Source organism: Myotis yumanensis, unplaced genomic scaffold, assembly GCF_028538775.1.
Source record: "Myotis yumanensis isolate MYYU_CA2020_CCGP unplaced genomic scaffold, mMyoYum1.0.hap1 SCAF_14, whole genome shotgun sequence".
Classification (NCBI taxonomy): domain Eukaryota; kingdom Metazoa; phylum Chordata; class Mammalia; order Chiroptera; family Vespertilionidae; genus Myotis; species Myotis yumanensis.
Window position 1 is genome coordinate 2,169,378 of NW_027223765.1, and position 27,685 is coordinate 2,197,062.

A 27,685-nucleotide genomic window follows, 5' to 3' on the forward strand; every position below is an offset into this window, starting at 1 on the left:
TTGTCCTGCGCGCTTGTTTGGCGCGTATGGCGCCTCGGACGTGCCCGTCGGTCAGGTACGGCGGGCCTGCCCGACCACCAGTGTCCCCTCAACCGGCTCCGTGGGACTTGACCCCCGGGCCAGGCCGCAGCCTGGCCTCATTCTGTTCCCCTTTTGCCATCACCACTGGCAGGTGGAGAAGAAACGGAAACTATGGGAAGTGAGGAATTGGCCACTCGTCATACAGCCAAACCCAGTGTCTTCCCTGAACCAGCAGGTGTGCTTCGGGAAGGCAGGGCTTAACGGCCGTGCTTCAGGGGCCATGAGCAGCGAGTGTCCGTCCAGAGCAGCTCCCACAGCTCTGCTCTGGGGTGTGGGGTTCCCCTGAGCGCTGGCTGCAGCTGATGATCTTGCCCAAAACAAGACCTGAGCCCCAGGGTGCTGAGAGGACTTACATATCTGTACCCAAATCCTTCAAATTGGTCCCACAGTGACCTTGAAAAGGTGTTCTGTGAGCCTGTCCATCACCTTGGGCAGCCACTGGCATGAAGAGCAACTGGGGCTGTGGCCCATATAGAGTCCAAAAGCGGGAGAGTCTTGAATCTTTATTCAGCCAAGTTTTCCCAAGCCCCAGGCCCTGATGATGACTGTCATTCCCACCCCTTTCCCCACAGGAGGCATTCAGCTGAGGCCACAAAATATGCATTCACACACATCATGAAAAATACCCCAAGTAAGACCCTGGCTTTGATTGGCAAACAAGGCATGGACCTGAGCCAGTGCCCACAGACCCCAGCCCAGGTCCTCCTCTTTGGAGGCGCACTGAGGCACTGTTGCTGCAGTGGCAGCAGCACGGACTCCAGGGTGTGCCAGAGCCCAGGGCACTGCAGAGGGAAACCTGCATTCTTCCTCGCTGCCTGCCTGGTCTTCAACACCCACTATTGGTCCTGAGACCCCATCCCAGACATACAACCCTTCCCCATAGCTGAGGGTCCTCATCCCTGCAAACATGACCCTATTCTGTTGGTTGGGTCTCCTAGATTCTCGTATCTCAGACACAAATTAAGGAGACTTCTGTCTGTTCTACCCTTGCCGCAACCCTGTCCACCATGACTCAGTACACGAAGGGCAGAGGGTGCAGAGCGATGTTCTGCTACACCCACGGGTGGACACAGGGGGCCGCTCCTTTGCTGCTCTCTGGGTTCATTCCGCCAGCCAGATGAGGGCCTCCATGCACACTCATTCCTCAGGCCAGACAGGCCCTGTCACACTCACACGGCACACCCTCTGTGCTGCCTATGCTCCTCCTTCCACCCAGGGGTATAAGAGGTCACCCCAGGGGGCAGGCATGCAGGGCCTCCTGGATCTTCTGGCGGCAACAGGAGTACTTCTGCAGGATCTGGCGGAGGTGTTCCTCTTCCTCCCGCTGTAGGATGCGCAGGAAGTTGCGGAGCTCAGGCATGCTGAAGGCATCCCACTGCAGGGAGGAGGGGTGGCAAAGGCTGCAGCAGGCATGGCCACACCAGCAGGCCTCTCCAGAGAAGACCAGAGCATCATGGTCACACCTGGGGCTTTCTGATCAGGTTCTTGCCTGAATGGTCTGTGCTAGGGTTCCCACCATTCTGTCTAGAAGACGGGTCCCACAAAGTAGGCAGTCACCTCGAGGCAGGTAACCAAACCAGATGTTCCCAGTCACCACAGACAGGTCATGCTCACACTCTGAGTCTAATCCCACTTCATGGGCCCAACACATTGGAACCAGAAAGCTCCCAGGTGAAAAGTCCTCACGTCTGGAGGGGAGCCCTGGACGTCCTGGGGCCACCTGTGTGGCTGCGATATGGCCTGGGATCACCACAGCGTGAGATGGACTCCTGCATCTCCCAGGGACTCCCAGGACGGGAGAGAGCAGAGCACCAAGGCCGTTCTCCCTGGCGTCTGAGACAGGCCCAGACTTGGCACGAATGGCCAGGAAGCCTTCACTCAGCCACAAGGCTCACACACTCCTGGGGAAGCGTGGCAGGGCTTGTCCTTCACCCTCCTCCTCCTCCGAGCCTTACTGTAGCTGCAACCCTCAGCCCTGCCTAGTGACAACCCAGAATGAAGGAGGCTGTGTACTCACGTTCACCTCCCCAGAGTCATTCTCCTTCAGCACAAAGCTCAGGGCCTTCTCATTGGGCCCCGCAAGGAGTCGTAGCCGCAGGGGCTGCTCGTCATCCGACAGCTTCCGGAGGTACACTGAGGTCAGCAGGGGGGAGTGATTAGTCAGGCCCGGCCCCCTCAGCCCTGCACGCACAGCTGCATGCACATGCACCTCCCAGGTGGGTGAGGCGGGAGCCCACCTTGGCCGTGGCGCTCGGCCCGCTCAAAGAGTGCGAACTTGCGGGGGTCATCCACCACCAAGAACTTGCGCAGCAGGGCCTCGATGACCTCGCGTGCCCGCGTGCGTGACAACACGTGCAGGTGCTTGACAGCATCCTTGGGCAGGTAGAAGGAGGTGCGGCGCCTCACGGCTGTGCTCCGCCCTGGGCCCCGCCGGGCGTCCTGCAAGGTGGGAGGCTTCTTGCTGGCAGGCACGGAGACAGGGCGCACCAGCTTCAGCTGCACCTTGATGAAGCCTGTGTAGGAGCCGTCCTTGTTCTGAAGAGAAACCGAACCATGACTGGCTTCCAGGTGAGAAGGGACAGATCTGGGCACTGCCAGTCCACACGGGGCCAGGCTGGATGTGCATCAATCTCTGCGGGGCCCACCCAACCGTACCTCGGCTGCGACCCTTCAGACATCGGGCCCACAGCTGGGCGCCTGCCCCTCCCCGCACCCCTTCCCAGACCGTCAACTCACCAGGCTCATGAAGAGGTTGCTGTTGATCTGGCCATTGTACTCCTTGATCTTCTGCTCAATCTCAGCCTGAGAAAGGTCAGGTGTCTCCCACTGCACGGGCTCGTCCTGAAAGATGGGGCAGCATGGACCCTTAAGGAGCCATCCCATGCGGCAAGGCATGCCCAGGCACAGAGGTGAGCCCTGGGTGGGCCGCTCTGAGAAGCAGCCTCTGGCGTAGCCTTTGGAAACCGACAAAGCGTGAGCCTGATGAGAGAACCCATCACTGCTCCGGGCTCTGCATGCCAGGGATGGAGACAGCAAAGGCTGCTCTGCCCCGACTGTGACAGTCCAGGTGAGACCCTAAGGGCACCTTAAAACCAAGGCACTGAAGCACAAAGCCCGGGGCCAGGAAGAGAAAGGCACATTGGAAAGGACTCTCGCTCACAGTAAAACTACCGCAGCGGCACAGCCCGGTCCCGGCACTTTAGGTGGGCCTGTGTGTGTCCTGGAGAAGGAAGCCCACTTTGCCCCTCACCCTGGCAAAGGGCCCTGGCCCATTGCATGGTGAGAAGTTGAGGGCTGGTGCACAGCAGGAGCCCAGCCACCAGTGGGCAGAGGAAGGGGAACCTCTAAAACATTAGCACCCCTTGGCAGAGGGCTTGGGGCCAGCCGCACGTCTGAGATCTAGTGAGGAAACCACGGTGACATGCCGTTTGAGCTTGACCCAGGCTGCACAAAAGGTAGCTGCAGGCCAGGTTCCAAGTCTGCCTCCTGCTGGAGCCTGCCCACAAGCGCCAAGCAGGTCGGTTTCTGCACCTCCTTCCTGCTGTTGGATGTTTAGTGCAGAGGCAGCGCCACCATTCAGCCCCTCCCCCACTCCTCCAGGACTTGGGTCCTTATCGGAAAGGTGGAGTATGGACCAGGGCAGTCGGGCACTGAATAAACTTTCTCCTACCAACTGCCTTGGTCCCATTGCATCAGCCTCACTTCCTTTCCGGGTGATGTCAGACAGGCCCTAATGGGAGTGGGAGTGTCACAGACCAGCTGAGATCATGGCTGACTAATGCCTTGTCCCAAGTCCCCAGGGAGTTCCCACCAGAAGGTCTCTTACAGAATAACCCTGTGCCCGGGCTGTGCTTCGGAGCCCCTAAGCTGAAGCCAGCTGATGGGGACAGATCGGGAAGACAGGCGAGGACGCAGGTGGAGTCAGCCTGTCACTGTGTGCTCTGCACCCGGACTCACTGCTGTCCAGCAGAGCAAGGGCGGTGCGGAGGGTAGGGTGGGCTCTCCAGGAGAAAGGTCCTGGGAGAGGAGGGAACTGAAGCCTGTTTGCTTCCCCGAGCTCCCAAGGTCTTGTGGAGAGAGGAGAGCATCGAGAAGTGACAACTTCAGCATGAGCCTTGGGGACAGCGGGAGGCCCCTAAGGCTGGTAAGAACAAATGTGTGGGCCCTGGAAATGGGGATTCTGGGTGGGGTAAAGGAGGGCTGGAGGCTGGGGATAAAGGGTGGGTATGTTATTCAGGCCCAAGGAGAGGCCTGGGACCGAGAGGAAGCCTCATCGAGGAGCGCCAGGATGAGCGGGCTGCTAGGGGCAGGAGGAAAAAGCTGGGCGGACTCTAGTGCCAGGGCAGGAAGGAAGAGAATTCTGGGCACAGAACAGGGTGGGCACAGGGACGGCACTATCTTATTCCCCTGCCTTGGGCTGGCTCTGAGCTCCAGCCTGGGAATGAGAGAACTCGCTCCTTCCTGTTCCTTTCCCGGGTAAGTCAGGGCCCTGGACTGGGATGCAGTGGCTCCGTTCCAGCCCCTTTCCTTCTCCGGGTGACCCTCCCTCGGTAGAGTTACTCCTAAAACAAGGCCCTTGGGCAGGAGGCACCGTGCCTCCCACAGGTTGGAGAGGAGGAAGGGTTTCTTTTTGTGTTTCCAAGCTGCCTGGTGAAGGGGATTCCAAGGGCCATCCCAGAGGGATGCCCAGCAGGATCAGAGCATCTCCGTCCCCAAGCACAGAACCCGATCGCCATCTGCCACTGTCCACGGTGACCGACGGTCTGATTCTACATACAACCGGGGACGCCCCCGCTCCGGGTCAGTGGGTAGCGTCTTGTGGTTTTCTCGCCTTTCCACAATGGAAAAGAGCTCAGGCCCGAGTGACACGGAGAGTTTCAGGGATCCACACTCGGAGCTTGCACCGAGCTCCGGGCTGAGCTCCTGAGGTCGTCTTCATCTAAAGCACTATCCACACCCCTTCTCTTGGCTCATGTGAGGACTTCGCCTCCGTGGCTGCAGGTCCTGCGCTTCATAGTCCCATCTCTCTTCCCCATGCTCTGGCCAGGGGTGACCAGCTCCCCAGCAGCTAGTTATCTGAGCCTGGCGGTCACACTCACAGCACAGAGGTCTCCAAGGAGGGGGACACCGGGAGACTCCCTTATATCCTGGGTTAGGGCCCCCTCCCTGGGCGCCCTCTCAGCGAGTTTACAATCTGGCCTTCCCCCCTCTGTGGATAAAGTGCCCGGATGCTTATCGTCCCAAACAAGGCTTCCTCCCCGCATCCCTAATCCCGATCTGCAGATCCACTCCACCTTCAGTGTATGCGCCCCCCAGGGCGCACTGCGCGTGCACCCGCGAGTGGGGCTCAGAACCCTCCACAGTCCAGCAGCTGCGACAGGCCAGGACCCGCCAGAGGTGGAGACTCGGCGCCATCCGGGAGTGCAACGGAGGGCGCACACCACGCCTGGTCTCTCCCCTAAGAACACTTCTCAATTCCCGGCGAAGACTCCTCCCTCGCCACTTCCTCCTGGTTCCTTCCCAGGGCGGGTGGGTGAGTCCAAACGCGGAAACCGAGGTCTAGTACGGGCTGTGCCGCGGCCTTAGTCACAGGCGGGCCGTGCCCGTCCCTGGTCTGCCCCACGCCACGTAGCTGCTCCCCCTGGTTGGACCGGTCTGTGACGGGGCAAGGCCTCGGCTGCCGGGACCCACGCGCTGAGAGCCCGGCACACGGTTCCACCGGCTGCCCCGGGCGGGCCGGGATCTACGCTGACGGGAGCGCGGGGCTGCCCAGGAACCCTGCCCACGGAAACTTACCGGGCAGGGGCGGGGTCCCGCGATCGCCCCGGCCCGCCGCCCGCCGCCTCGGCCCCCACCTGGTCCCGGCGCGGCCGGCGCCCCAGCGAGGTGCGCGCCGTGAAGTACTGCTCCAGCTCCGAGTCCGAGTCCTCCTGGCTGCAGTAGCCGCTGCTCGTCGTGCTGCTCCAGGTCATCTCGAAGGAGGGCGTCCCCGCGTCCGCCTCGCCCATCGCCGCGCCCGCCGCCGGCAGCTCACCGAGCCGCTCTCCCGGAGCCTCCAACCGCCGCCCCGAGCGCGCGTGCGTGCCTGTGCGCGTGCGCCGCCCCGTGTCCGCGCGGCAACCGTTACCGGTGCGAATGGCCAGCGGCGTCGGCCTCGCTCTCCTCTCATTGGAGGAGGAACTCGCAGGGGGCGGGGCTACGTGCGCCCCGCCCCCGGGAATGATCTCATGGCCCAGGCAGCTCCGCTCGACTCCGCCGCGGGGCTCACTTCCCGGGGGGACCAGGCGGCGCGTGGGCGCGAGTGCGCATGTGCTCCAGCGTGGCCGCGGGACCGGATGCGGTGGCGGGAAGGCGCGGAAATGGCGCAGGCACCCAGCTGGGTGGCGGGGTGGTCCGCGCGGAGGCAGCCCTCCCGCGCCCCTTCGAGCCCGCGCCTGTTCTCCACTCTGCCGCGGGGAAATCGCGCAGCGGGGCCAGCCCTCGGCCGCCTGCGGTGGGGCCCGCTCGCCCGCGGGTCCCGGCCTCCCCCGCGCGCCCGGCCCCCAACTCACCACGTTGGTGTCCCGCTCGAGCGCCGGCTCCCAGCCCAGGTCCCGCGGCCCGCAGCAGTCCAGGCAGACGAGCGCGCGGCAGCGGTAGTGGCAGGTGAACTTGCAGTCTGCGGAGAGGACGGGAGAGAAGCCGCAGGGTGGAGGCCGTTACCGCCCGCGGCTACCCGGACTCCAGGGCTGGTCCCGGCGGCCGGAGGGCGGAGGCCGCGGCGGTTAGGGACGGGCCTGCTCTGCAGTGGGAGCTCTAGCGCAGAACGTCCGCCCTTCCTCCGCCCTTGAAGGGAGACGCAGCAATGTCCTAACCCAAGTCCCCTCTAGTTGTCACCTGTCTACTCCCCAGACCAGAACATCCGCTCTGACCCACTTGCACGCCTTCCTGCCTTCACCCCCCTCCAGGAACCGCCCTGGCGGGTCCTCAGCAGCCCTGGGGCTGCCCAACCCCGCGGTCCCCTCTCCACCCTCCCCTCCTCAGCAGGGGATGCTGCTCCCCTCGGTTCCCAGGGGCCCCCACGACCCCGTGTTCTACTTCCCGGCAGCTCCTTTGGTCAACACCCAGATGTGAGGGTAGAATGTCACTGCCCTGCTCTTTGTACTCTCAACCCACCCAGATCCAAGGCTTCCCTCGCCCGCTCCCCGCTCAGGTCAAGTCCTACGTGTCAGCACCTTCACTTGGATGTCACATTTCAACCAACATGGCCAAACCCTAACTTTTCTTCCAACTCACCCAACCCTCACCAGAGTCCCTCGTCTCAGCAGAAATGGCTACTATTCTCCCAGCTGTTGGAGGCAAAACCCCCCAACTCGTCATCAACTCCAGCCTTGTTTCTGCCTCTGACATGTGCCCAAGTTGTCCTGTGTTTAATTTCCAGGGGCACTTTTTTCTGGGGAACACTGCAGCGCCCCAGCCCTTGTTCACGCTTTGCATTCTGTCACGCCTCCCTGTCTGCTCCCAGCTAACTTCAGGACAGACTCCTTTGCTGGATGGGAGGGTCTCCATGCACAGACAGGCCTGGGCATCTTCCTTAAGTTCTTACATGGGCCAGAGCAGTGCTTTGCCACCCAGGCTGCCCATTAGAAAGATGTTTTAAAAATCGCTGATACACTCCCAGTGATGGGTTCAACGGGTGTGAGGTGGGGTCCAGGCACGGGTTTGGAGGGCTGTGACAGCATCCCCGTGATTCTGGCTGGTGTGCAGCCAGTGGGAGAGCCACCTCTGCTTGCCGCTGGGACCAGGCAGGGCGGAGGACCGCAGGTGTGTTTCATGTTTTAGTGCCTGTTTGACTCGGCCTGTGATACGAACTTGCTATATGAAGACAACAAAATCCCTGCTTCAGGGGGCCCACCCCAGGTTGCACCTTTTCCCAGGCCCCCTTTCCATAGATGGGCAAATGCCCATCGCCCCAGTGATCCTGGGAGGAAACATGGTGAATGACTCTCTGGGAAGGGGCAGGCCTGGGAACATGGACTTAAGAGACTGGTAGGCACAAAGCCTTTCTCAAAAAGGGCCAAGGGGCCGGCTGGTGTGGCTCCGTGGTTGAGCATCCACTGATGAACCAGGAGGTCATGGTTCGATTCCGGTCAGGGCACAAGCCGGAGTTGCAAGCTCGGATTCCCAATGTGGGGTGCGCAGGAGGCAGCTGATCAATGATTCTCTCTCATCATTGATGTTTCTCTCCCTCGCCCTTCCTCTCTGAAATCAATAAAAATAAAAAAAATAAAAAGGGCCAAGGTACCCTTAAGATAAGCAACTTGAAATCAGCACCTTGATATTCACAGGCAACTACCTTGCCCAGCTGTGCCCCAGACGCAGGTGCAGTGCATGTGGCAGATATAAAACACGAGCCCACACTCTCTTCCGTGATGTGATGGGTGCAGGATTGGCCCTGTCCGCAGGGGCGCCCGCCTCCCCCACCCGCTCCGTCGCAGCTTGACCCGCAGCAACTGTGCTGCCCTTGGACCACCCCTTTCGCTCTCGCCAGCACTTGGGGCCGCTACTCACGCGCGCACTGCAGGCCCTTGCGCACGACGCCCCAGATGAAGTCGCCGCAGAGGTCGCACCACGTGTGCGTGGTGGGCCCCGCCGGCTGGAAGCGGTGGCCGCGGCCCAGGACCGGCTGCCTTGCTGGGTTGCGCGCGGTGCCGGGCGAGATGCGCACCGCGTTGGCGCGCTCCAGGCGGGTGCGCCCGGGGCCGGCGCGTCGTGCGGGTGCCAGGTCCCGCAGCTCAATGAGCTCCGGCTCAGACATGGCCCGGTCGGCCGGGCTCGGGCCAGCTCTGGGAGCCAGCGAGCGTTCGCGGGGCGGGCGGGCCCCGGGGCGGGCCCCGACGCAGCGCCGCCCCGGAGATCCAGGCGGAGCGGAGACCCAGGCGGAGCGGCGGGAGCGCGCGAGGAGAGCGGCGCCAGGGGAACATGGGCTCGGGGCGGCGTGGACCCGCAGGCGGAGTGGGGCGGGGGTGGGGGGGCACCGCAGGGCACTCTCTCCAACTTCCCGCCCTCCCTGCACCCCAGAGCAACTCCCCTCCCCGCGACGAGGAGTGCAAAAGGCCACACGGAGACGCGTGTTTCTGGAGACCAGCTTTACAGAGCGAGAGGAAGAGGGTCCCCACATCCGGTCCTCGCCCTCGCCCGCGCCCCGAGCCCGCCCGCTGGGTGGGGCAGGAAGCGGGGAGCACTTGGCTGGGAGGACGAGCCCGCAGGCTGCCTGCTCTCCTCACCCCGGAGGCGGGGTGCTGGCAGAGCCCAGGCTGCGATCCCGAGGCCCAGGCGCACCTCTGGCTGGTTGCATGGCCCTGGGGGGCGCTCAGCAGCTGCGCTTCACTTCACTCTGCCACCCTGGGCGACCGGGACGCAAGCCTTCCGGTGCTTCTCCCAGTGCTTGACTTGGCACTCCCTGCAGGCAAGTGGGCCCATGAGGAGGCAGAGTGGGGTGGGTGTGGAGAGGGGCATAGGGGCCCACGTCCTAGGGTGCCCTCACCTGCAACAATACCACTCATTTTGGCAGCGCGAGCAGCGTTTGGAGGCCTCTGCGCTGCAGTAGGCACAGCGGGGCCGCTCCGGAGCCACCGCCTCCAGCACATCCAGCCTGTAGGTCTCAGCCCACCTGGGAGGAGCGTCAGGAGGCCTGGCTGGCCTGGTGGTGGTGGGGGGGGCACAGGAGCACCCCGACCCCCTCCATGCCTCTGCGTCCCTCCCACGCTGCCGCCCTGCAGCCCCACCTCTGCGCCTGCAGCCGGAGGTCCTGTTCCGAGGGGCTGAACACGTGCTGCAGCTGGTGCTTGGCCATAGCCTTCCACTTGCCTTTGTTCTCTCGCTCCAGCCGCTCCCAGATTTCCGGGATCTGGGGGGAGAAGTGGGGAGTGGCAGGGAGGGGCAGGCAGCGGTCGGGGGTCCTGAGCTCTCGCTCCCAGTGCCTACCTGCTCGAACACCAGGTCCTTCTTGGGGGGCTGGGGCTCGGCCAGGGCCAGGTGGGCCAGGAAGCCCTGCAGGTCCGCCAGGTGGGGCAGCTGGTCGATCAGAGTGTCTGTGAGGAAGGCCCGAAGCTGCAGGGGCCAGGGGAGGCCAGTGTGACATGGTGCTGACCAGCGGGTCCAGGAACAGGGACGGCCTGGGCTGGGCTAAGGGTGCCTTCGGGCCCATGTCCCACTAGTTGCTATTACCTGAGGCCCAAGTTCTGGGAACAGGACTGGGGCTGAGGTGGGTGGGCAAAGACCGAACAGCGGGGATGGGGTAGGCTCAGTTCTGGGGCTGTGGGGTGCGTGGGAGGGGTTCCCCACCTTCAGCAGCTGTCCTTTGGCGAAGCTTGTGAGGCAGTAGCGGGCCCGGGCCTCAGGGCTCAGCAGCAGGTTGTACAGGGCGATCCACACCTGCCCGTCCAACTTGCTCATCTTTTGCTGCTCTGAGGGGGCCACTGTCTGCCAACGACCCCCCTCAAATTGCTGCAGCTTGCCTGGGAGAGGAAGCAGCATTCTGGGTGCAGGCAGCGCATGCTCTGTGAATGAGCAGCCTCGTGGGCAGGGGACTGAGCGCTCCCGAGTGGAATGAGTCCTTGGTAGTGGACACGTGGGCCCTGCCTGCTGCAGAGCCTGGGTCTAGGCCCACTTCTGGGTCAGCCATCCTGACGCCCTCTGTGGGCCAGGGGGCACAGTCCGCCTACCTGTGTGCATGCTGCCCACCCACAATCCTGGAGGACACCCTGGAAGCTCCAAGCTGGGGCTTTGGCAGGTGGAGGAGGACCGTACCTCCCTCCCTCCGGCTCCAGGGACTGTGCTCCAGCAGTTCCACCAGGAGGCAGGGCAGATTGTGGGTGCTCAGCATGCGGCTCAGGGTGCTCAGGGACAGGCTGGGCGGGGGAGGGGAGAGGTGAGTAGAGGTGACAGGTCCAGGCTCCTGCCCTTCACCGAGGCCCGAGGCCGCAGGCAGCCCACCTGTCCACGCAGTCAGTGACGTAGCGGAGCACGGAGAGCGCCTTCAGTGCGATCTCAAATTCCATCAGCTCGGCCTGCGTCTGCAGCTCCTGGGGGGCATGCGGCGCTTAGGCCCGGGGAGCCGGGGTCTAGCTCCTCCAACCCCGGGAACCTCAGCCCACCTTCATGGGAGACACGTCCTCGGCCTCCTCCTCCGGGAGCTCACCGCGGCCGCTCCGGGCCACCAACAGAGTCAGTTTGCGGTGGCAGTAGTCCACCAGGTCCAAGACGGTGTCCTCTGCTGACTCACACACCTCCTGGGGGCGGGCGTGAGGGCATTCTCTCTGATGGCTCCTCCCAGACACAGCCTCTCTAGCCAAGATCGAGGCCCTGGCCCAGGGCAGGAGCCAGTGGGTGGGGCGGCGCCTCACCTTGTGGAAGAACACGGTCTCCAGGAGATTGATGATGGAAGCCTCGTGGTGCAGCTGCAGACACACAGGACAGGTGCAGGCTGCTGACCAAGGGGAGGGGCTACCAGCTGACGGGAGGGGGCGGGGGAGCGCGGACCGGCCAGCTCACCACCATGTAGATGGGGAAGGTGTTCTGGGGCTTGAAGTCCTCCAGTTTGCACAGCACAGGGAACACCTTCTGCTTCCACATCTCCACGGCAATCAGCTCCCCCACCAGTGTCGGGATCTTTGAGGGGAGGGGCAAGGACAGGGACAGGGACGAGGCGCCAACCTTGGCCTAGCAACCCTCCCATCCCTGGCTTGGCCTAGCCCAGCTCTCCTCAGACTCCCCTGGGCCCCCAGACCCTCCTATGCCCCACGAGTTCCCTTCTGACCTCTCTCCTGCACCTTGACCTTCATTTCCAGCAGCCCTTGACATCTCTGTGGGGACATCCCCCATGCTTCCTGTGACTGGTCCTTGCCTTGTTCCCTGTACATGTATGTGCCTTCGTCCCCCCTCCCCCATTCGGGTGTCTCCTAGGCCCGCCCTCCTGCTCATGCCCTCCCCTTGTCCCTGTCCTCTGGCCCTCCAAGGCTCTTGTGTGCCTGGGCCTCACCCTTAGCCAGGGCCCTTCAGAGCGCCCCCTTCCCACCCCACCTCACACCAGGGGCTGCACCTTTTCCTGCAGAGGAACCCTTTTGTCAGGTGACATCTCAGGTCATCTACTGGGGCCATGCTCCTGGTTCGTGTCCCTAGAACTTTGGCCCTTCCTCTGCAGGCGAGGCTGTTCTAGGATCCATGACTACCTCTCTAGTCAAGCCACACTGCACCCGCCTGGCATGGCAGGGCCGTGCCCAGCAGGACAGGGTTGCAAGTCAAGTGAGTGATGCACTCCTCCTCCTCCTTTGGGGAGGACAGGGGTGCCAGCTGGAGGGAAGACGGACACCAGCGTGCTCCTGAGGGGCAGAGTGGCGGGGCGGGTGGGGGAAGGCAGAAACCCTGCCCTGTCCCCAGCATACCTTCCCATGGGTGACCAGTAGCTCCTGGATGGGCTCGCCCTGGCTGGCCGTGGCATCGAGGATGGCCTGCATGTTCAGCTTCTCCAGGTGTTCATGCTGCTGGTTCCACCTGCCCCGGAGCGTGTGTGTGTGCGTGTGTATGTGTGTGTGTTTGGGTGCACATGTGTGCAGTAGGAGTGGGGTGGGGGCCGAGCCCACTGAAGCTAACCTGATCCTGAGGGGTCAGAGAGGGCTCAAGACCCTGTACCCCTGAGGGTCCCTCCACACTGGGCAACCCCTCTCTCCAATGTCGGAACTCCCTCCACTCCAGGGCTCTGACCCCATGCCTCCGCCTGACCCGGGCTCAGCTGCCTCACCTTCCGGAGCCCATCTCGAGCAGCGGGAAGCTGCGAAGTCCCCGCACCAACATATCAGCCTCCCCCGGCAGCAGCAGCTCCAGGTCGCTCATGTCGGGGCCGGAAAAGGTGGGGTTCAGCTGACCTCGGGCGGCAGCCGGCGCTGAGGTGCGGTTACCCACAGGATCGGGGGTCTGGTGGGGCCCAAGTCTGGGACTCGACAGTTGTGAAGCAGTTGAGAAGCTTGGGCCTCGTCGCCATGGAAACGGCTAGCTCGAGTCTGCGCAGTGTGGCCTGGGCCCCGCCTCCGCCTCCGCCCGCCGCCCCTGCTGCGAGGCGGGCAGCAGCCCTATTCGGACTTCCCGAGCTTTCTCCCCGACCACGGGCTGCGGAGCACCGGCCTCCGGAGTGCCAGACCCCGGGGCCTAGGCCTCTCCGCGTACCGATGCCCAGTCGGCCCGCCCCGGTCCCCGCCTCCCGCAGCTCACACCCAGCTCGCCCTCTCGGCTGGACTCCTCAATTCTGTGCAGGGCCCCCCACTTTCCTTCGTCTGACTCCAGGCTGCACCGCCTCATGTGGCCACCGCTGAGCCTTTTCACTGGGCTTTGCAAGGTGCACAGGAGACGTTGCGGGAGGGCGCCTCCATGGCTGCCTCTGGCGCTCAGAACACCACGTCCAAAGCGGCTCGCCAGCGCTCGCGGCATCAGGCGCTGCTCCCTCTCCTTTTCCGGGACTTTGTTTCCCGTCCCGTTCCCCCTGCCTCCAGGTTCCGGCTCCACGGGCCTCCCCATCCCTCCCTGGGTGGTTCTGGTCTCGGGGTTTCCGCAGCTCTTCCCTCTGCCTGGAATCCTCTTCCTCCTTAAGGGCTGGTAGGTCACCCATCAGGGCCTTCCTGGCCCAAATAATCCAGAGCAGCCCTCGCTCATCCCAACTCTCTCTCTTTTCTTTTACATTGATTTCAGGGAGGGAGAGGGAGAGACAGAAACATCAATGAGAGAGAAGCATGGATCGCTGCCTCCTGCACGGGGGATCGAGCCCAAAACGGCCATGTGCCCTTGACCCGAATGGAACCCGGGACCCTTCAGTCCACAGGCTGACGCTCTATCCACTGGGCCACGCCAGCCCGGCCCAACTCACTCTCTTTATCACAACTTCCTGCTTGTTTTTAAATAGGGGACACATTTGCTTGTCCACTGTCGGCTCTGCCCGCCAGGTGGCGCTCCAGGGCGCCAGGACCATGGCTCTTTCTCTCACTGTGGGTTCCCTGGGGCCGGCTCAGAGGTGGTATCCAGTAAAGGGAGGGTGAAAGGGATGACTTTATTTACAGAAATGGGGGGCTCAACATCGAGACAGGAGAGACGAGGCTGCGGGTCTAGCCCTCGGGCACCAGGCAGGGCTTGGCAGGAGAGAGTAGTCCAGCCCCCTCCAGCCTCACTTCCAGCAGATGATGATGTTGGGGTCATTCTCCAGCCGTTCATCCAGCTCCTGGTAGCTCATGCCTGGGTGCGGAGGGGAGGTCAGCACCCTTGGCTTGGCTACCCCGCCTGACCCCACCCCAGCACCCTGCCTGCCTCCACCTGTCTTGCAGCAGATCTCGTCGTAGCTATGGCAGCCTGTGTAAAGGCGGGCAGGGTGGCTCCGCTCCTCCCGAGACACCCGCACCGGGTACTTCTGTAGTCTCCGGATGAGGTTCTTCATAAGCCCGAACTGGATCAGCTTCCTGGGGTGCGGGTCGAGGGAGAGGGGTGATGCCTGGCCAGGCCTTCTTCCACCTTTTCCTGCAGTCTCCCCTCAGTGCTGTCTTAGTGAGCAGACTGGCTTCCAAACCCACCACCTCCAGGAAGCCTGCCTGGACTAGCAGTGCCTCATGATTCTCTCACTGGGAATCTCTTGCTTCCTCTCTAACCCAGGGCTCCCAAGAGAGAGAGGGTGTGTCTGCCTTCAGGCAAAACCCCTCACGCCCCAGGGGATCCCCTCTGACCGTTCATCAACACGCTGCAGCTGCTGGGGGTGGCGGCCAATGAGGTCCCTCACGGTAGTGCCGGGGCTCAGGCTGCAGTACAGCTGGAACACATCCCGGAGACTGGCCCTCTTGTGCCCTGTGGGGGCCCGCGGTCAGCTCTCCAGGTGGCCCTGCCCTGCCCTCCCCGAGGTGGCCTCCCCAGAGCCCACCATTACCTTGTTTGGTCACGTAGGATAGACACTCCTCTTGCAGGGACTTGTCATCCACCAGGTCCTGGACCTTGGGCGTGGGGCAGTACACGTTGGAGTACTGGAGGGGGGGTGGCAGGAGGCACAGGAGCCTGAGCGAGGGGCCTGGAAGTCTGACGGCCCCAGTGTGGCTCAGCCAATGATCCACGCCCCGCATAACCAGACCCAGACTCCCCTACCTGGAGGATGGACGCCAGGGTCACCACGCCGTAGTACCTGGGAGAAGAGCTGAGCTCAGCTTCGGGGGGTCACGCCCAGCCCCAGCCCCAGCCCCAGGCCCCGCGGACAGCGCTCTCCTGGTGTGACTGCCCCACTCACAGCAGGTTCTGGATGGCGATGCGCACCAGGTTGAGCTCCACATCTGCCTCGGCCGAGATCTTCTGCACGTGGCGGAAGCCATCAATGTAGGGCAGGATCTGGGCAGGGCAGGAAGCAGTAGGGGTGGGGTGAGGCCAAGGAGGAGGCCAGCCTCGGCTGGTGACCCCCCAGGGAGGGCTGGCACACCTGCTGTGTGGTGAGGTCCCACTGGGAGCTGAAGAAATCCTCCTTGTCCTTGGTGAAGACAGGCACATCATACTCCTGAACCACAGGGGGGTCCGGCCGCTGCTCAATCACCTTCAAGTGGATGGTGTTGGACTCATCTGCAGGGGTCCCACCCATATTCTCAGCGCCCCCTCTTCCAAGAGGCCCTCCATCACCCTCCAGCAACCCTGAGGCAGGCAGGTGGCTCTGGGTGGGGCCAATCTTCCCCTTTTATAAAGCGAGAGACGGAGGTCCAGAGAGGGGAAGGAGCATGCCCATCGGACAGCTGGAGCTCTGCCGGCCGCCCCAGCCCCAGCCCCAGCCCGGTCATGCACGGGACCCTGCACATCATCAACTCAGCTCATGGCTATTGCCTGGCCACGAATTTGTTCATGAGTCTTGTCCTTGGCTGGGCTCACCTTCCCCTGTCACTTTCCCATCCCTCCTCCCCGCTCCGCTGTCCCTGCAGAGGCTGGGCCATACCGATGGGCAGAGTACACCGGCCTGAGGCATTGAGCTCCTCCAGCAAAATGGTCATGATGGGCACCAACTTCTGCTTGCTCTCCTCCGATGACACGAAGCTGCTCTCCAGCTGGATGGAGCACGGACAGCATGGTGGGCACCCCCCAGGCATCCTGCCCTGGCAGGGTCCTAGGTCTGGAGGGCTTTGGAGTCATGTGAATACCTTCCCCAACTCTGCCTGCCCGTCCACCCAAGCCCAGGGTGTTGCAGACCTCCAGTGTGGTCAGGTAGCCAGCCAGCTTTTTGACGATGGGCTCAAGGGCACAGGTCTTGGCCTGGGCGTCACACACAAAGCCCAGGTTGAAGAGCAGGGCATTGCGGCTGTATTTCTTGTGCTCGATGCACACAGGGCAGCCAATCAGTTTCTTCTCCATGGCTGTGCTAGATAAGGGGGGAGGTGGGGCCAGAGTCAGGCTCCTCCCCTTCCCAAGCCTGCCCGCTCCTCCCCGGACCCCCAGATAGGGCCTCACACAGTGATGAGCTTGTTCTGCAGCTCTGGCTTGGTGATGATGTACACCTGGACGGTGTCAAACAGCTCCCGGGAGATGAAGTCCTCAGGAACCTGGGAAGGGAAGTGGCAAAGGACTCAACAGTGGATCTCGGTACGAGGCCGAGAAGATGGGAAATCCCCCAATACCTAAGCCCTCTTCAGCTGGTTGGCCAGGGCTCTTTCTTGTGAGGAGCCAATATACGGTTAAACCTCGGAATGACCTGTTGGCAAAGTCACAAACAGGTCTTCCGAGTCTTTTTTTTAATTTAATATATTTTATTGGTTTTTTACAGAGAGGAAGGTAGAGGGATAGAGTTAGAAACATCGATGAGAGAGAAACATCGATCAGCTGCCTCCTGCACATCTCCTACTGGGGATGTGCCCGCAACCCAGATACATGCCCTTGACTGGAATCGAACCTGGGACCCTTCAGTCCGCAGGCCGACGCTCTATCCACTAAGCCAAACCGGTTTCGGCGCGAGTCTTTTTTTTTTTAAAGTATATTTTTATTGATTTCAGAGATAAGGGAGAGAGAGATAGAAACATTAATGATCAGAGAGAATCACCAAATTGGCTGCCTCCTGCAGGACCCCTTACTGGGAATCAAGTCCGAAACCGGGCATGTGCCCTTGATTGGAATCGAACCTGGGACTCTTCAGTCCACAGGTCGACGCTCTAGCCACTGAGCCAAACTGGTCAGGGCGGTCTTCTGAGTCTTAAACAACCCAATCAGAGAGGTGGACACTGATTTACACGCGCTGTCATTTAAAAAATAAAAATGGGAGAATTTGCCGGAAGCCGGTGCACCCTTGCTGCTTGACACAGTCGATGCAGGGAAGAAACATCTGCATAGCTTATGTTTCAAGGGACCTGGCGTATATGGCATATGGTTTGCTCCCCCTCTTTTTAAAAAAAATATATTTTATTGATTTTTTACAGAGAGGAAGGGAGAGAGATAGATAGTTAGAAACATGGATGGGAGAGAAACATAGATCAGCTGCCTCCTGCACATCTCTCACTGGGGATGTGCCCGCAACCCAGGTACATGCCCTTGACCGGAATTGAACCCGGGGCCCTTCAGTCCGCAGGCCGATGCTCTATCCACTGAGCCAAACCGGTTTCGGCTGCTCCCCCTCTTAAGCGCTGTGTTTTAAACAGGACCACCTCCCCGAGAAAGGTTGTTTTCCCAGGTTAGGGATTAACAGCACTAAGGAAGAGAATAAATCAGTAAAGCCCCCTAGTGTTACAGAAATACCATGTACTACTTATGAAGAACTAGGACTAAAACTGTTGGCAATAAATTTGGGACTTGTTGGGCCCACATCCTCAGGGGTCTGCCCACCAGGGAAAGCACCAAAGCCTATACCCCTGGAGACCCACCGACACAGGGCAGTCCCAGGGAAGGCAAGCAGCGAGGCTGGGAGGACATAACCTTTACTGGGTAGGATAATCTTCAGTCACTTCCTTGTAGCTTATCAGTAGAGCAGTGACCTTGGAATAGCCCTCGTAATGAAACACAGAGATTAACCTAGACAGGATTAAAACCAACAGAACTAGATAGAGACAGGATTTTTGGCAAAGGTCAGATAAGAAACAAGGAACTAGCAGCACAATTCACCATAGCTAAGATCTGGAAACAGCCTAAGTGCCCATCAGTAGATGAATGGATTAGAAAACTGTGGTACATCTACACGATGGAATACTATGCTGCTGTAAAAAAGAAGGAACTCATACCATTTGCAACAGCATGGATGGAACTGGAGAGCATTATGCTAAGTGAAACAAGCCAGTCAATGAAGGAAAAACACCACATGATCTCACTCATTCATGGATAATAAAGACCATTACAAACTTTTGAACAATAATAGATACAGAGGCAGAGCTGCCTCAAACTGATTGTCAAACTGCAGTGGGAAGGCTAGGGAGGGTTGGGGGACAGGAGGGAGGGGAGTAAGAGATCAACCGAAGGACTTGTATGCATCTATATAAGCATAACTAATGGACATAAGACACTGGGGGGTAAGGGAGGGCAGGGGTTTGTCAAGGGTGGGGGGGGGGATAAAAAGGGCACTTATGTAATACCCTTTGTAATACTTTTAGCAAAAAAAAAAAAAAGAAAAGAAACAAGGAACTGTAGAATGTGACCCAAAACATACCATGATGTGATTATATGATTACAGAGGCATGCTTACAGGATCAAATGGTATAAATACAGATGTAATAGGACAATAAAGAGAGAACCTGGCTAGAGAGCCTAACCATGCTGATCAACTGAACGCCGCCTCCGTGTCATTCCTTCTTCCCCGACTCCGTCCACACCTTTGGGAACCCCTGGACCTGTTGGCGTTGGACCCTGACACTTTCTGTGGAGACCGAGTCGTACATCCCGAGCGCTACGCACTGCCTCTCCCATCCACTCAGGTCAGACCTACTACTCCCTTGTTTACAGGCACACGCTATGTTCTCACTTGCCTCCTGGCTTTTGCACATGCTGGCCCCGCTGTCTGGCCCACTCTCCTCGCTCACCTACCTCCCCATGCAGCCAGGGAAACTAATGAACCACCCACCTCCACCTCCCGTGGGACCTGGCATCTCTGCTGGGTCCCCGCCTGCTTCCCACCATCACTGCCTATGTGGTTTGTCTGCGCCCTCTCGCCGGGAGGCTGGGATCTGGGTCTGAGCACCCTCTCGGTTCACGATTCTCGGCGAATGAAGGAGGAGCGGGCCTGCGTGCAGCGCGGGGACGGGCATCCGCCGCCTCCAGACAGCGGACTGAGCTCTGTAGAGCGCCCCTATTTCCCCACCAAGCCCGCGAGCCCGATGGCACCTGATAGGTGATCTTGGGTCCCAGCGTGGGATGGAACTCGCTGAAAAATATGCATTCGATGCGGCAGCCGCTGCCCATGGCGCTAACGGGACCGAGTCCTCGGGAACACCAGCTCCCAGGCCTTGGCCGCTGGGTCCAGCACGCCTGCGCGCTCGCACCCATGAAGACGGCTGCTCAACAGCGCACGCGCAGAGCAGCTTAGAGGCGTGGCTAGGGAGAAGGTTGGTCCAGGAAGTCCCGGTGGGTAGTCGTCACACCCGGAAGTGAAGCGCTCCGCTGCAGGGTGGCGGCTCGCGCAGCAGGGTCCAGAGTACCCCGCTTTCTCAGGAGAAAACCACCGCGTCCGATCGGCGCTGCGGGTGAGGCAGGCAAATTCCTAGCGCGGAGAGGCTGCATGCCTGCGGCACGTGAGGAAGCTGCGCGGGAAGGGATTCAGGTTACCATTTGGTCGCAGCTTGGAACTACAATCCCCTTAGTGCTTCTTGCCCTATTAGCTGGCGCTCCCGCCCGGTGACGGCGTGGTGCACTCTGGGATTTGTAGTCTGTTACACGGCTTTGCGCTTCCTACCTGGAAGGTGGGCCAGTGATCAGTGCCAGTTCAGATGTAGGTACATGCTGACAGGCCGCCGGTCCTTGACTATTACTGGTGCCTGTCTTTCTACCTTCGGTTCTTGGAGGAGAGTGGCATCCCTGCCCTGCAACACTTGCTCCAGCGAGAGGAGTGAACCGCGGCATCCGAGACCCTTGCTTACGCTCCTATGCTTTCAGGCTACAGCCGCCGGCCTGGTTGACCATGGCTCTTTCTGTGGAGACCGAGTCGCACATCTACCGAGCTCTACGCACTGCCTCTGGGGCTGCTGCCCATCTTGTGGCCCTGGGCTTTACCATCTTTGTGGCAGTGCTTGCCAGGCCTGGCTCCAGTAAGTGTAATTTATAATTAACTTCTGGGGGGAAAGGGCCACTTGTCCTGGGGAGCAGGGGCAATGGGAAACCTCGGGCCTGACTCCTGGGAGAGGCATGGGTGGCTGAGGGCCGTGCGTGCAATGCTGGAGGGATAAGAGGGCGGAGTAGATGAGTGTGGGGGCTCTGCCAGCTTGGCCGCCCGAGTACCCGACTCTTTCCTTGCCTTGGTGCTCCACTTGGCTGTCTCTTGCAAAGTGCAGTGGGCAAGAGGGAGGACTGCCAGAGGAGTGGCAAAGCATGGCCTCTGGTCCGGGGGACCAGGAAGAGGATAGGTATGGGGTCAGCTTGGTGCAGAGGGGGCTCGCATTTGGCAGCGCTCCCTTGGGCCTCAGCCTGCAGTTATTGTTGCGGCCGGGCTCTTCCCCCGCCTCATAGGCCTTCTCTTCTCTTCCAGGTCTGTTCTCCTGGCACCCCGTGCTCATGTCTCTGGCTGTAAGTAGTGGGCCGGGCCAGCTCGTAGGGGTGGGAGGGAGCACAGGGAGGGGTGGTGGCCCTAGTGGCCATCTATGGTCACTTACATCTGGGGGGATAACGCGGAATGTTGGAGTCTGCCCGTGGCACACAGATCCCAGACTGGAACCAGAGTACTCAAGACCCAGGGCAAATGGGTAGGGCTTGTCTGAGCACAAAATGAGGTGCACCCACCTCCAGACAGGAAGCTTAGAAAACGCACTTGGGGTTACTTCTGCCCCATTTTCCCTTAACTTCCAGTGACCCCTTAACTTCCAGTGACGCACCCCGTTTTCCCTGACACACTGCACCTGCTTGGCCAGCTCTGCCAAGAAACTGTATCCCGCCCTGTGTCAGGGAAACAAGCTTGTGAATCATTTATAAGTGCCACGTCTCAAACCTTGTGTTTGCTGGGAAAGAGATGTCATTTCAGAACAGCACCCGAGGACTACGGGGGCACCTCTCGCGGGTTACTCGGGCAGATGTTCTGTCCCAGAGGGAGTTCTCTGTTCCTGCCCCACCCATGGACACTATTGTCCGCGGGGAGAGAATGGAGGGGAATCTGGCTGACTGGCAGCTTGGGTTACCTAAATCTTTCTTCCCATCTGCTGGGCAGCACCCTCACTTCGTTTCCCATGCGGTCTCCCCAGTTCTCTTTCCTGATGACGGAGGCCCTGCTGGTGTTCTCTCCTGAGAGCTCGCTGCTGCGCTCCCTCTCGCGGAAAGGCCGAGCCCGCTGCCACTGGGTGCTACAGCTGCTGGCCCTGCTGTGTGCGCTGCTGGGCTTGGGCCTCATCATCCTCCAGAAGGAACAGCTTGGCAAAGCCCACCTGACCACCTGGCATGGGCGGGCAGGGCTGCTCGCTGTGCTGTGGGCAGGGCTGCAGTGCTCAGGTGGGGTGGGGCTCCTCTACCCCAAACTGCTGCCCCGATGGCCCCTGTCCAAGCTCAAGCTGTACCATGCCACTTCTGGGCTAGTGGGCTACCTCCTGGGCAGTGCCAGCCTCTTGCTGGGCATGCGTTCACTCTGGTTCACTGCCACAGTCACTGGTGGAGTCTGGTACCTGGCTGTGCTCTGCCCTGTCGTCACCAGCTTGGTCATCATGAACCAGGTGAGCAATGCCTACCTGTACCGCAAAAGGATTCAGCCGTGAGCTCTTCGCAGCCTCGAAGCCTGGACTTGCCCCTCATGTCGGAGCTGGCGCTGGGACATTGTGGACTCTCTCCACTGTCTAGGTCACAGGGACACCTCAGGCCCTGGGCACTCAGCGTCGGAGTCCTGTGTGTGGCATTTGTGCTTGCTCCTCACACTGGAGGGCTCCTCCTCCCCTCTCTCTACCATCCCAGAGGAGCTCATGGATTGTGGGTCTGGATGAAACAGGGGTTGCAAGATTGCCTCCCCAGCAACTCAGCTCATACTTGTATTGGTATGTCCAGAAATCACAGGACAAAAAAATTAAAATAAAAATTAAAAAAGACGGGAAAGACTGGATGGGGAGAATAGCCCAGAGTTGGGGATAGTTCTAAGACCATCAGGATGAAAAAGGGGGTGCTGGGTGCCACGGGACCCTGCTCCTGGCTGCTCATTGCGGAACCGACGCTCTCCCAGCGCACAAGCCCCAGGATCTGGCTGCCCAGCGGCCCATGTTACCCAAGGCCCTAGAAAGCCCTTGGGCTGTGGCTGTGAATGTACCGCCGTGTCCTTTCAGCTCCCCAGCTGCCCACTGTGCTGGGCAATGACAAGATGGGAGCGGGATGGCTGGCTCCTAGGTGTCAAGCACTGAGCACTGGTCCTGGAGGTGAGCCCTGGATAAGAATTCCTGAGGACAGAGAAGCCCTCAGTCCTCAGATCCCCTGGGCAGGGCCTCTCTGCATGGGGATAGGAGAGAGAGAGAAAATGAGTAAGGGTGTGAGGTGACAGTGGGCATGTGGTTGGGAAAGGGAGAGGGGGGCAATGGGCCTCTCCAGCTGGAGTTGCCATGGGGACTGAGCCCTTGGACCTGGAGTAAAGTCCCTGCCTTTGCAGCTGAGCACGAGGAGGGACTGCACGAGGTGGTCCAACAGCCCAGGAGTCATACCTCAAAGAACTGCTTTATTGACACTGCGCGCTGGGCCAGCCGCCCGCCCAGTGGTCCCGTAGAAAACGCCTGGGAGCTGTGGCCGCTCTGGCCTAGCAGCAGCCGTGGCCACAGCAGAGGGAACCGGAAATCTCGAGGTGAATACAGTCCTTCCGGGGGTGGGCAGGGAGGCACAGTCCTGTGCTGGCTCCTATGCTGGCTGGACCCCCAGGACGTTTTTGGCAAATCCTTGCCTTGGCTCAGGGCTCTCGGCCACCAGTATCAGGTGTGAGGGTTGGCCCGGAAGCTGCGGCACCAGTGTCCCTACTGCCACTTGCTTGGGGCGACCTGCCGAGGTGCAGTCTTACCTCAGACAGCCTCGGCTGGCGGATGCCTGACTTAGTGGTTGTCTGGAGTTGTAACCAGGTAGCAAGAGTCCTGGGTAGTGTTGGCGAGAAATAGCAGAAGGCTGTGGAGACCCCCGTAGACCATCTTCCCTCTCCTCAGAGCAGCTGAGAAGGGGTCAGGGGTTGGGAGAGGAGGTGCTACACTCAAGGTGGTCTGGAGTTACAGCTTCGGGGGAGCTGCCTCAAAGGTGATCAGGCTGGATTCTGGGGCAGCCCCCTTCCCTGGGAGGGTGGGGACCTTGTCTGAGGGCAAAGGGCTGTCCACCTTGGCCCCAGCCTCCTCTTCATCGTCGTCCATGCTCGGCCAGACGGACTGGTCCTCCACTCTCTTCAGTCGTTCGTTGAGGGCCTTCAGGGCCAGTTGCCTGGGGTCAGAGGGAAGATGACGGTCACTCTCGGTTTGGACTTGGCTCGTGCCCTGCTCTTGCCCAGGAAGCTGACTGCCCGCACCACTCGGACTCCTCTCAGAAGCATCTTAGGTGTTCCCTTCCCCGTGCAGGGCCCACGCTCCCCAGGGACTGGATTGGGCCCTCTACCATCAGAACGAGGCTCTAAAGACTGGAGAGCCATCCTCCCCCAGCAGAGGCACCTCCAGCCTGAGAAGGCCAATGGGGCGGCTGCCACACTGCCCACCCGGCAGCCCCAGGCGTGGTTCCGAGGTGGTGTCTAAGGGTGGCAGAGCTGGTGCCCCCCTCCCCTGCCCCCAAGGCAGACAGAGAGAAGGGCAAGTCCCTGGACCTACCAGTTTCTGCCTGGGCACTGGTGTCACTGGAGAGGGTAAGAACGCCTCCCCCCACTCCTTCTTAGGGGTGCTTTGAGCCTCTTGGAAGGGTCTGGGGAAGGCTGGGACTCAAGCACCTGCTCTGGAAAGCGGGCTAACGCGGGTCAGCCCACCCTCCTAAGGGGTTCCAATGTTCCTCCCAGAAGAACCCCCAAAGCCGCCAGGCCCTGTGGCAGTGGGAACACACCGAGTCCTTGGCAGGGCGAGAGGAAGGAGGAACAGCCCACGCGGGCAGGGCACAGGCCAGAGCCTACTGGTTCTATTGGCAGGTTCTGAGAGACCCCGCTCAGGAGGAAAGTCACTAGAAGGTATATACGTGCACTGGTCCCCTGCCCACAGGAGGTGGGATGCTGCCAGGCAACACTTCCGACAGTGGCCACCGAGGGCCTGATGCTCAGCCTCTCTGCCGCCAGCGTGGGGACAGTCTGTGTAGCCTTCCGAGTTCCAGCAAAATCTCCACCAGGCAGGGAGCGTGACAGAGGCAGCAAGGGCACGGGCACAAAAAGCCTGCACACTTCACTCTGCCCTCCAGACTGGCACATGGCAAGCTGGCACAGACAGGACAGTCCTCCTCCTCGGCTCCCCTTCTGGAGGCTGACTTGTCAGTGCTGTGCAAGGCCTGCCGAGGGACCGAGGTGGAGACTTGCTAGTCACTTCCTCAGGAGGGTGAGAGACAGGAAACCCTGCGGCCACGAGGAGGAGCCTTTGCATCTGGGAGTAGCATGCAGCCAGATGTTAGAGTGGCTGGAGGAGTAACTCCCACCCCCAAGTCAGCCCACCACAGGCTGTGCCACAATCTGCCTCCTGATACCCCTGCCCCAACCTGCCTCCACCGTCCATTTTCTTGGGCCTGAGCAGAGGTGTTTTCAATGTCCAGCCAACCCTAACAGTCCCAGCAAGACCTGTCACTGGCCGAGGGACCGCCCCGTGACCTGGCCCCACCTGAGAGCTCCGAGGACAGCCCAGCTTCTACCGGCCCAGCCTGCTGGCTCCTGCTCCTCCACGGGGGAGGATTAAGATAGACCTCGGTCTTTGGAGCTCCTCAGCCATAGAGACACGACTGCAGGGCCCACACTTCTGCCGGCAGCACCCGCCACCGTGGACCACAGTCATCGGTGGCACTGCCCGGCTGGAAACTTTCAAGAAAGGGACGTATCCCGTCCTCAACCCACAGCCCAGCGGAGGTCAGCACGGGGCGAGCTCCTCAGCTGAATGCAGAGCTGCCGAGCAGCCCGCCACAGGTGAGCAGCAGCAGCAGGCTTTGACAAATGCGGAAAGAGGGAACAGAGCCTGCGCAGATTTCACTTCTCCAGTAACTGCCTCAAAAATACCCAAGAATCATGTTGGCAACAGAGCTGTGACCACTCTGGCGAGGCCGCAGACCGGGGAGAGAAAGGGCTGGACTTAGAAGATCGGTCCGGCCCTGGCCCAGGTGCACTGAGTAACCCGCCTGGGCCTGACGGTGCCGATGGCTTGGTTTACAGATAATGAAAAGGCAGGCTCCAGGCTCGGGTCACGTGGCCAGGCCCTGGGTTTGGTAACAGGCCTCCCTGCAGGAGGCGGGGGAGCCTGGTGACACCTCCAGCTCCCCTCTCAACAGGTGGCAGAGAAGCGCAGGATCTGAATTAAGGCCCAGGAAGAGGCCATGGGTCAGCAACTGGAAACTGGGGTGGCCCAGGGTGCCTCTGCAGGACCCCAGGTCTCTTGTGTCCCTCTCATAGACCAACCAGAGGCCGTTTCTGGCTTCCACGGAACCCGTGTCTCGGATTCCAAGATTCTGAGACGAGGCCAGAGTGATGCGTACCTGGCCCTCCATTGGCCCTCACCCAGCACCAAGGAGACCGGGTGTTTCTCGAGACCTTTAGGCAGCCTGGGTGGGGAGAAGGGCAATACTGCAAAGCGCCTACCGGAGCCCAGACACCTACGTGCTGAGGTCCTCTAGGCCGAGAACCGGCTTCGACCTCTTTCTGAATCCGCCCCGACACCTGACCCCTGGCACCCCGACAGATGGGATGCGACTTGATAAGTACTCCCCCAGCTCAACCAGGTTTCACAAGTTCCCACAGTACCTTCTCCGCTCCGCATCCTGAGGGTCTGTGCCCGGGAGGCTGATGGTGATGGAGGACGGGGCCCCCACATCGTAGCGCTTCACTGTCTTCTGGCAAATCTTCACCTTCACCAGGAGGCTGTGCACCAAGTTCGCCAACAGCCCCACCACGGGCTGCAGGATCTCCGGGAAGAAGGTGGCGAAAGCGAAGTGGTCAGCCATGTCCCCTCGGCCTCGGCTATGGCGCTGGTAGAAGCGAAGGTACACCCAGCTGGAGAGCAGCCCGAAGCCATAGGAGGCCAGCGCGGGGCTCTGGAGCAGCGTGGCCAGCCGCAGGAGCAGCAGCAGCGCCAGCAGCAGCATGGGCACCACGCTGATGCGCACCTGGGGCACCCGCAGGACCACACAGTCCCCCATGGTTTGCTTCAGTGCCACCAGGACGCCGCCCAGGAAGCCCAGGGCGCCGTGGATGCGGATGGTGAAAAGGTACACCAGGTTGAAGGAAGCCATGTAGGTGAGGAGGTAGGCGAAGGCCCCCAGCAGCCCCACGGACACGTTCACCACGGAGAAGAAGATGAGCAGCTCCAAGGCCCCCCAGAGGGGCTCGAGCAAGCGCCCAGCCACCACCACCGTGGCCAGGCTGATGGCCACATCCCACACGTGCTGTTCCATCAGCCCGTGGGTGGCCAGGGTCCAGATCCAGAAGTTGGGCGGGAAGAGGTAGCCCGGGGTGACCGCCAGGCAGCCCGTGTCCACGGCGAAGGACAGCAGGTAGAGGGACAGCACCGCGGCGCACAGGGCCTTCACCACCACGCTGGCGCTGGCCAGGACGGCCCCCAGGTGCTGGCGGGCGCCGGGCAGGGCGCGCTGCATCTTCTCGGCGGGCGTCGGCCGGAGGGGAGCGTCTAGTGGGCTAGGGGCCTCCCCGGGCCTCGTCCCACTCCGGCCCCGACGGGAGGCCCGGGCCCGGCCTAGTCACTGGCCGATGGCCCCGCCCCGGTGAGGACTCCACTTCTGGTCGGGTGGACTCCGGTTCCAAAGGGCCGGGCCGGGCCGGGCCTGGTTGCGGGGCGGGGCCTAGGCCCCTCGCCCGGGACCCGAGGGGAAGCCCTGGGCGGCTTCGGCCCGCCTGCCTGCCCGCCCGGTGGGCCCTGAGCCAGGCCCAGTGGCTGCCGTTGGTCTCAGGGCTGGGCCTGCTCCATCCACTCCGAGGTCCTACGGTCCGGCCCGCGCGGGACTGGAGCCTAGTTCTGGGCCCGAGTCAAGTCAGGTCAGGTCCGGCTCGGCCTGGATCTTGCCTTCGACCGTACCTCCTCCCTTCTCAGGCGCCGACAAACAGGGGTGCTGCGCCTGCGCGCCCCGGGAGGCGGCGGGATGCCCTTTCCGCGTAGGTCTTCCGGGTCCGCGCCATTGCTGGGACACCGAGTCCGCGGCCGAAGCTGGGGACGAGCGGAAGTCAGGGTTCTGGGCAGAACTACAAGTCCCAGGAGGCTGTGCGCGCGGGCCGGGCAAGTCGGTGGTGAGAAGAGGTGTTGCTTGGGAATTGTAGTTTTCAGGATCGTTTTCC

General features: G+C 61.2%; 5 protein-coding genes across 12 annotated transcripts; 1 reads left to right on the forward strand and 4 right to left on the reverse strand.

Annotated features, from left to right (window-relative positions):
• Nucleotides 1-565: 565 nt before the first annotated feature.
• On the reverse strand, nt 566-9,492 carry RASSF1 (Ras association domain family member 1). Of its 3 annotated transcripts, none has more exons than XM_070391323.1 (6): nt 9,403-9,492; nt 6,633-6,739; nt 2,818-2,922; nt 2,319-2,616; nt 2,099-2,214; nt 566-1,456 (listed from the first exon to the last, which is right to left on the reverse strand). In XM_070391323.1, exons 1-6 carry the CDS (start codon nt 9,416-9,418, stop codon nt 1,310-1,312), a joined length of 789 nt encoding a protein of 262 aa, XP_070247424.1. In that variant the 5' UTR covers nt 9,419-9,492; the 3' UTR covers nt 566-1,309. The 3 variants fall into 3 exon arrangements, with proteins under 3 accessions (XP_070247424.1, XP_070247422.1, XP_070247423.1); XM_070391321.1 differs by lacking the exon at nt 9,403-9,492 and adding an exon at nt 8,632-9,248; XM_070391322.1 differs by lacking the exons at nt 6,633-6,739; nt 9,403-9,492 and adding an exon at nt 5,937-6,614.
• On the reverse strand, nt 9,439-13,123 carry ZMYND10 (zinc finger MYND-type containing 10). 2 transcript variants are annotated; one of them, XM_070391324.1, is made up of 12 exons: nt 12,863-13,123; nt 12,507-12,615; nt 11,617-11,733; nt 11,469-11,522; nt 11,220-11,354; nt 11,059-11,147; nt 10,873-10,973; nt 10,408-10,580; nt 10,048-10,173; nt 9,849-9,970; nt 9,608-9,733; nt 9,439-9,523 (listed from the first exon to the last, which is right to left on the reverse strand). In XM_070391324.1, exons 1-12 carry the CDS (start codon nt 12,952-12,954, stop codon nt 9,448-9,450), a joined length of 1,320 nt encoding a protein of 439 aa, XP_070247425.1. In that variant the 5' UTR covers nt 12,955-13,123; the 3' UTR covers nt 9,439-9,447. The 2 variants fall into 2 exon arrangements, with proteins under 2 accessions (XP_070247425.1, XP_070247426.1); XM_070391325.1 differs by having other exon boundaries at nt 9,453-9,519.
• Nucleotides 13,124-14,138: 1,015 nt separating this feature from the next.
• Nucleotides 14,139-19,563, reverse strand: NPRL2 (NPR2 like, GATOR1 complex subunit). 3 transcript variants are annotated; one of them, XM_070391327.1, is made up of 11 exons: nt 19,414-19,563; nt 16,567-16,658; nt 16,309-16,477; nt 16,058-16,166; nt 15,557-15,693; nt 15,371-15,468; nt 15,232-15,268; nt 15,020-15,113; nt 14,823-14,940; nt 14,419-14,561; nt 14,139-14,340 (listed from the first exon to the last, which is right to left on the reverse strand). In XM_070391327.1, the coding sequence occupies exons 1-11, from the start codon at nt 19,489-19,491 to the stop codon at nt 14,273-14,275; spliced, it is 1,143 nt and encodes a 380-aa protein (XP_070247428.1). In that variant the 5' UTR covers nt 19,492-19,563; the 3' UTR covers nt 14,139-14,272. The 3 variants fall into 3 exon arrangements, with proteins under 3 accessions (XP_070247428.1, XP_070247429.1, XP_070247430.1); XM_070391328.1 differs by lacking the exon at nt 19,414-19,563 and adding an exon at nt 17,967-19,385; XM_070391329.1 differs by lacking the exon at nt 19,414-19,563 and having other exon boundaries at nt 16,309-16,472; nt 16,567-19,386.
• Nucleotides 19,564-19,666: 103 nt separating this feature from the next.
• Nucleotides 19,667-22,441, forward strand: CYB561D2 (cytochrome b561 family member D2). Of its 3 annotated transcripts, none has more exons than XM_070391330.1 (4): nt 19,667-19,772; nt 20,182-20,333; nt 20,771-20,808; nt 21,477-22,441. In XM_070391330.1, exons 2-4 carry the CDS (start codon nt 20,207-20,209, stop codon nt 21,978-21,980), a joined length of 669 nt encoding a protein of 222 aa, XP_070247431.1. In that variant the 5' UTR covers nt 19,667-19,772; nt 20,182-20,206; the 3' UTR covers nt 21,981-22,441. The 3 variants fall into 3 exon arrangements, with proteins under 3 accessions (XP_070247431.1, XP_070247433.1, XP_070247432.1); XM_070391332.1 differs by having other exon boundaries at nt 19,762-19,849; XM_070391331.1 differs by lacking the exon at nt 19,667-19,772 and having other exon boundaries at nt 19,927-20,333.
• Nucleotides 22,442-22,905: 464 nt separating this feature from the next.
• On the reverse strand, nt 22,906-27,537 carry TMEM115 (transmembrane protein 115). The gene is made up of 2 exons (XM_070391333.1): nt 26,141-27,537; nt 22,906-23,655 (listed from the first exon to the last, which is right to left on the reverse strand). Exons 1-2 carry the CDS (start codon nt 26,989-26,991, stop codon nt 23,451-23,453), a joined length of 1,056 nt encoding a protein of 351 aa, XP_070247434.1. The 5' UTR covers nt 26,992-27,537; the 3' UTR covers nt 22,906-23,450.
• Nucleotides 27,538-27,685: the final 148 nt, after the last annotated feature.

What these genes read in the sequence shown, in the direction of transcription:
- RASSF1 (XM_070391321.1), bottom strand. Translation starts at nt 9,241, where the DNA reads ATGTGGGGACCCTCTTCCTCTCGCTCTGTAAAGCTGGTCTCCAGAAAC. An exon ending in CAAGGGCCTGCAGTGCGCGC is followed by an intron (nt 6,740 to 8,631) that starts GTGAGTAGCGGC and finishes TCCTCTCCGCAG; the next exon opens with ACTGCAAGTTCACCTGCCAC. An exon ending in GGCCGAGCGCCACGGCCAAG is followed by an intron (nt 2,215 to 2,318) that starts GTGGGCTCCCGC and finishes TGCTGACCTCAG; the next exon opens with TGTACCTCCGGAAGCTGTCG.
- ZMYND10 (XM_070391324.1), bottom strand. Translation starts at nt 12,954, where the DNA reads ATGAGCGACCTGGAGCTGCTGCTGCCGGGGGAGGCTGATATGTTGGTG. An exon ending in CTCGAGATGGGCTCCGGAAG is followed by an intron (nt 12,616 to 12,862) that starts GTGAGGCAGCTG and finishes GCTCCGGGGCAG; the next exon opens with GTGGAACCAGCAGCATGAAC. An exon ending in AATGAGTGGTATTGTTGCAG is followed by an intron (nt 9,524 to 9,607) that starts GTGAGGGCACCC and finishes ACTTGCCTGCAG; the next exon opens with GGAGTGCCAAGTCAAGCACT.
- NPRL2 (XM_070391327.1), bottom strand. Translation starts at nt 19,491, where the DNA reads ATGGGCAGCGGCTGCCGCATCGAATGCATATTTTTCAGCGAGTTCCAT. An exon ending in CAGAACAAGCTCATCACTGT is followed by an intron (nt 16,478 to 16,566) that starts GTGAGGCCCTAT and finishes CCCCTTATCTAG; the next exon opens with CACAGCCATGGAGAAGAAAC. An exon ending in ATCGCCATCCAGAACCTGCT is followed by an intron (nt 15,269 to 15,370) that starts GTGAGTGGGGCA and finishes CTCTTCTCCCAG; the next exon opens with GTACTACGGCGTGGTGACCC.
- CYB561D2 (XM_070391330.1), top strand. Translation starts at nt 20,207, where the DNA reads ATGGCTCTTTCTGTGGAGACCGAGTCGCACATCTACCGAGCTCTACGC. An exon ending in GCTTGCCAGGCCTGGCTCCA is followed by an intron (nt 20,334 to 20,770) that starts GTAAGTGTAATT and finishes CTTCTCTTCCAG; the next exon opens with GTCTGTTCTCCTGGCACCCC. An exon ending in CCGTGCTCATGTCTCTGGCT is followed by an intron (nt 20,809 to 21,476) that starts GTAAGTAGTGGG and finishes CGGTCTCCCCAG; the next exon opens with TTCTCTTTCCTGATGACGGA.
- TMEM115 (XM_070391333.1), bottom strand. Translation starts at nt 26,991, where the DNA reads ATGCAGCGCGCCCTGCCCGGCGCCCGCCAGCACCTGGGGGCCGTCCTG. An exon ending in CAGGATGCGGAGCGGAGAAG is followed by an intron (nt 23,656 to 26,140) that starts GTACTGTGGGAA and finishes CTCTGACCCCAG; the next exon opens with GCAACTGGCCCTGAAGGCCC.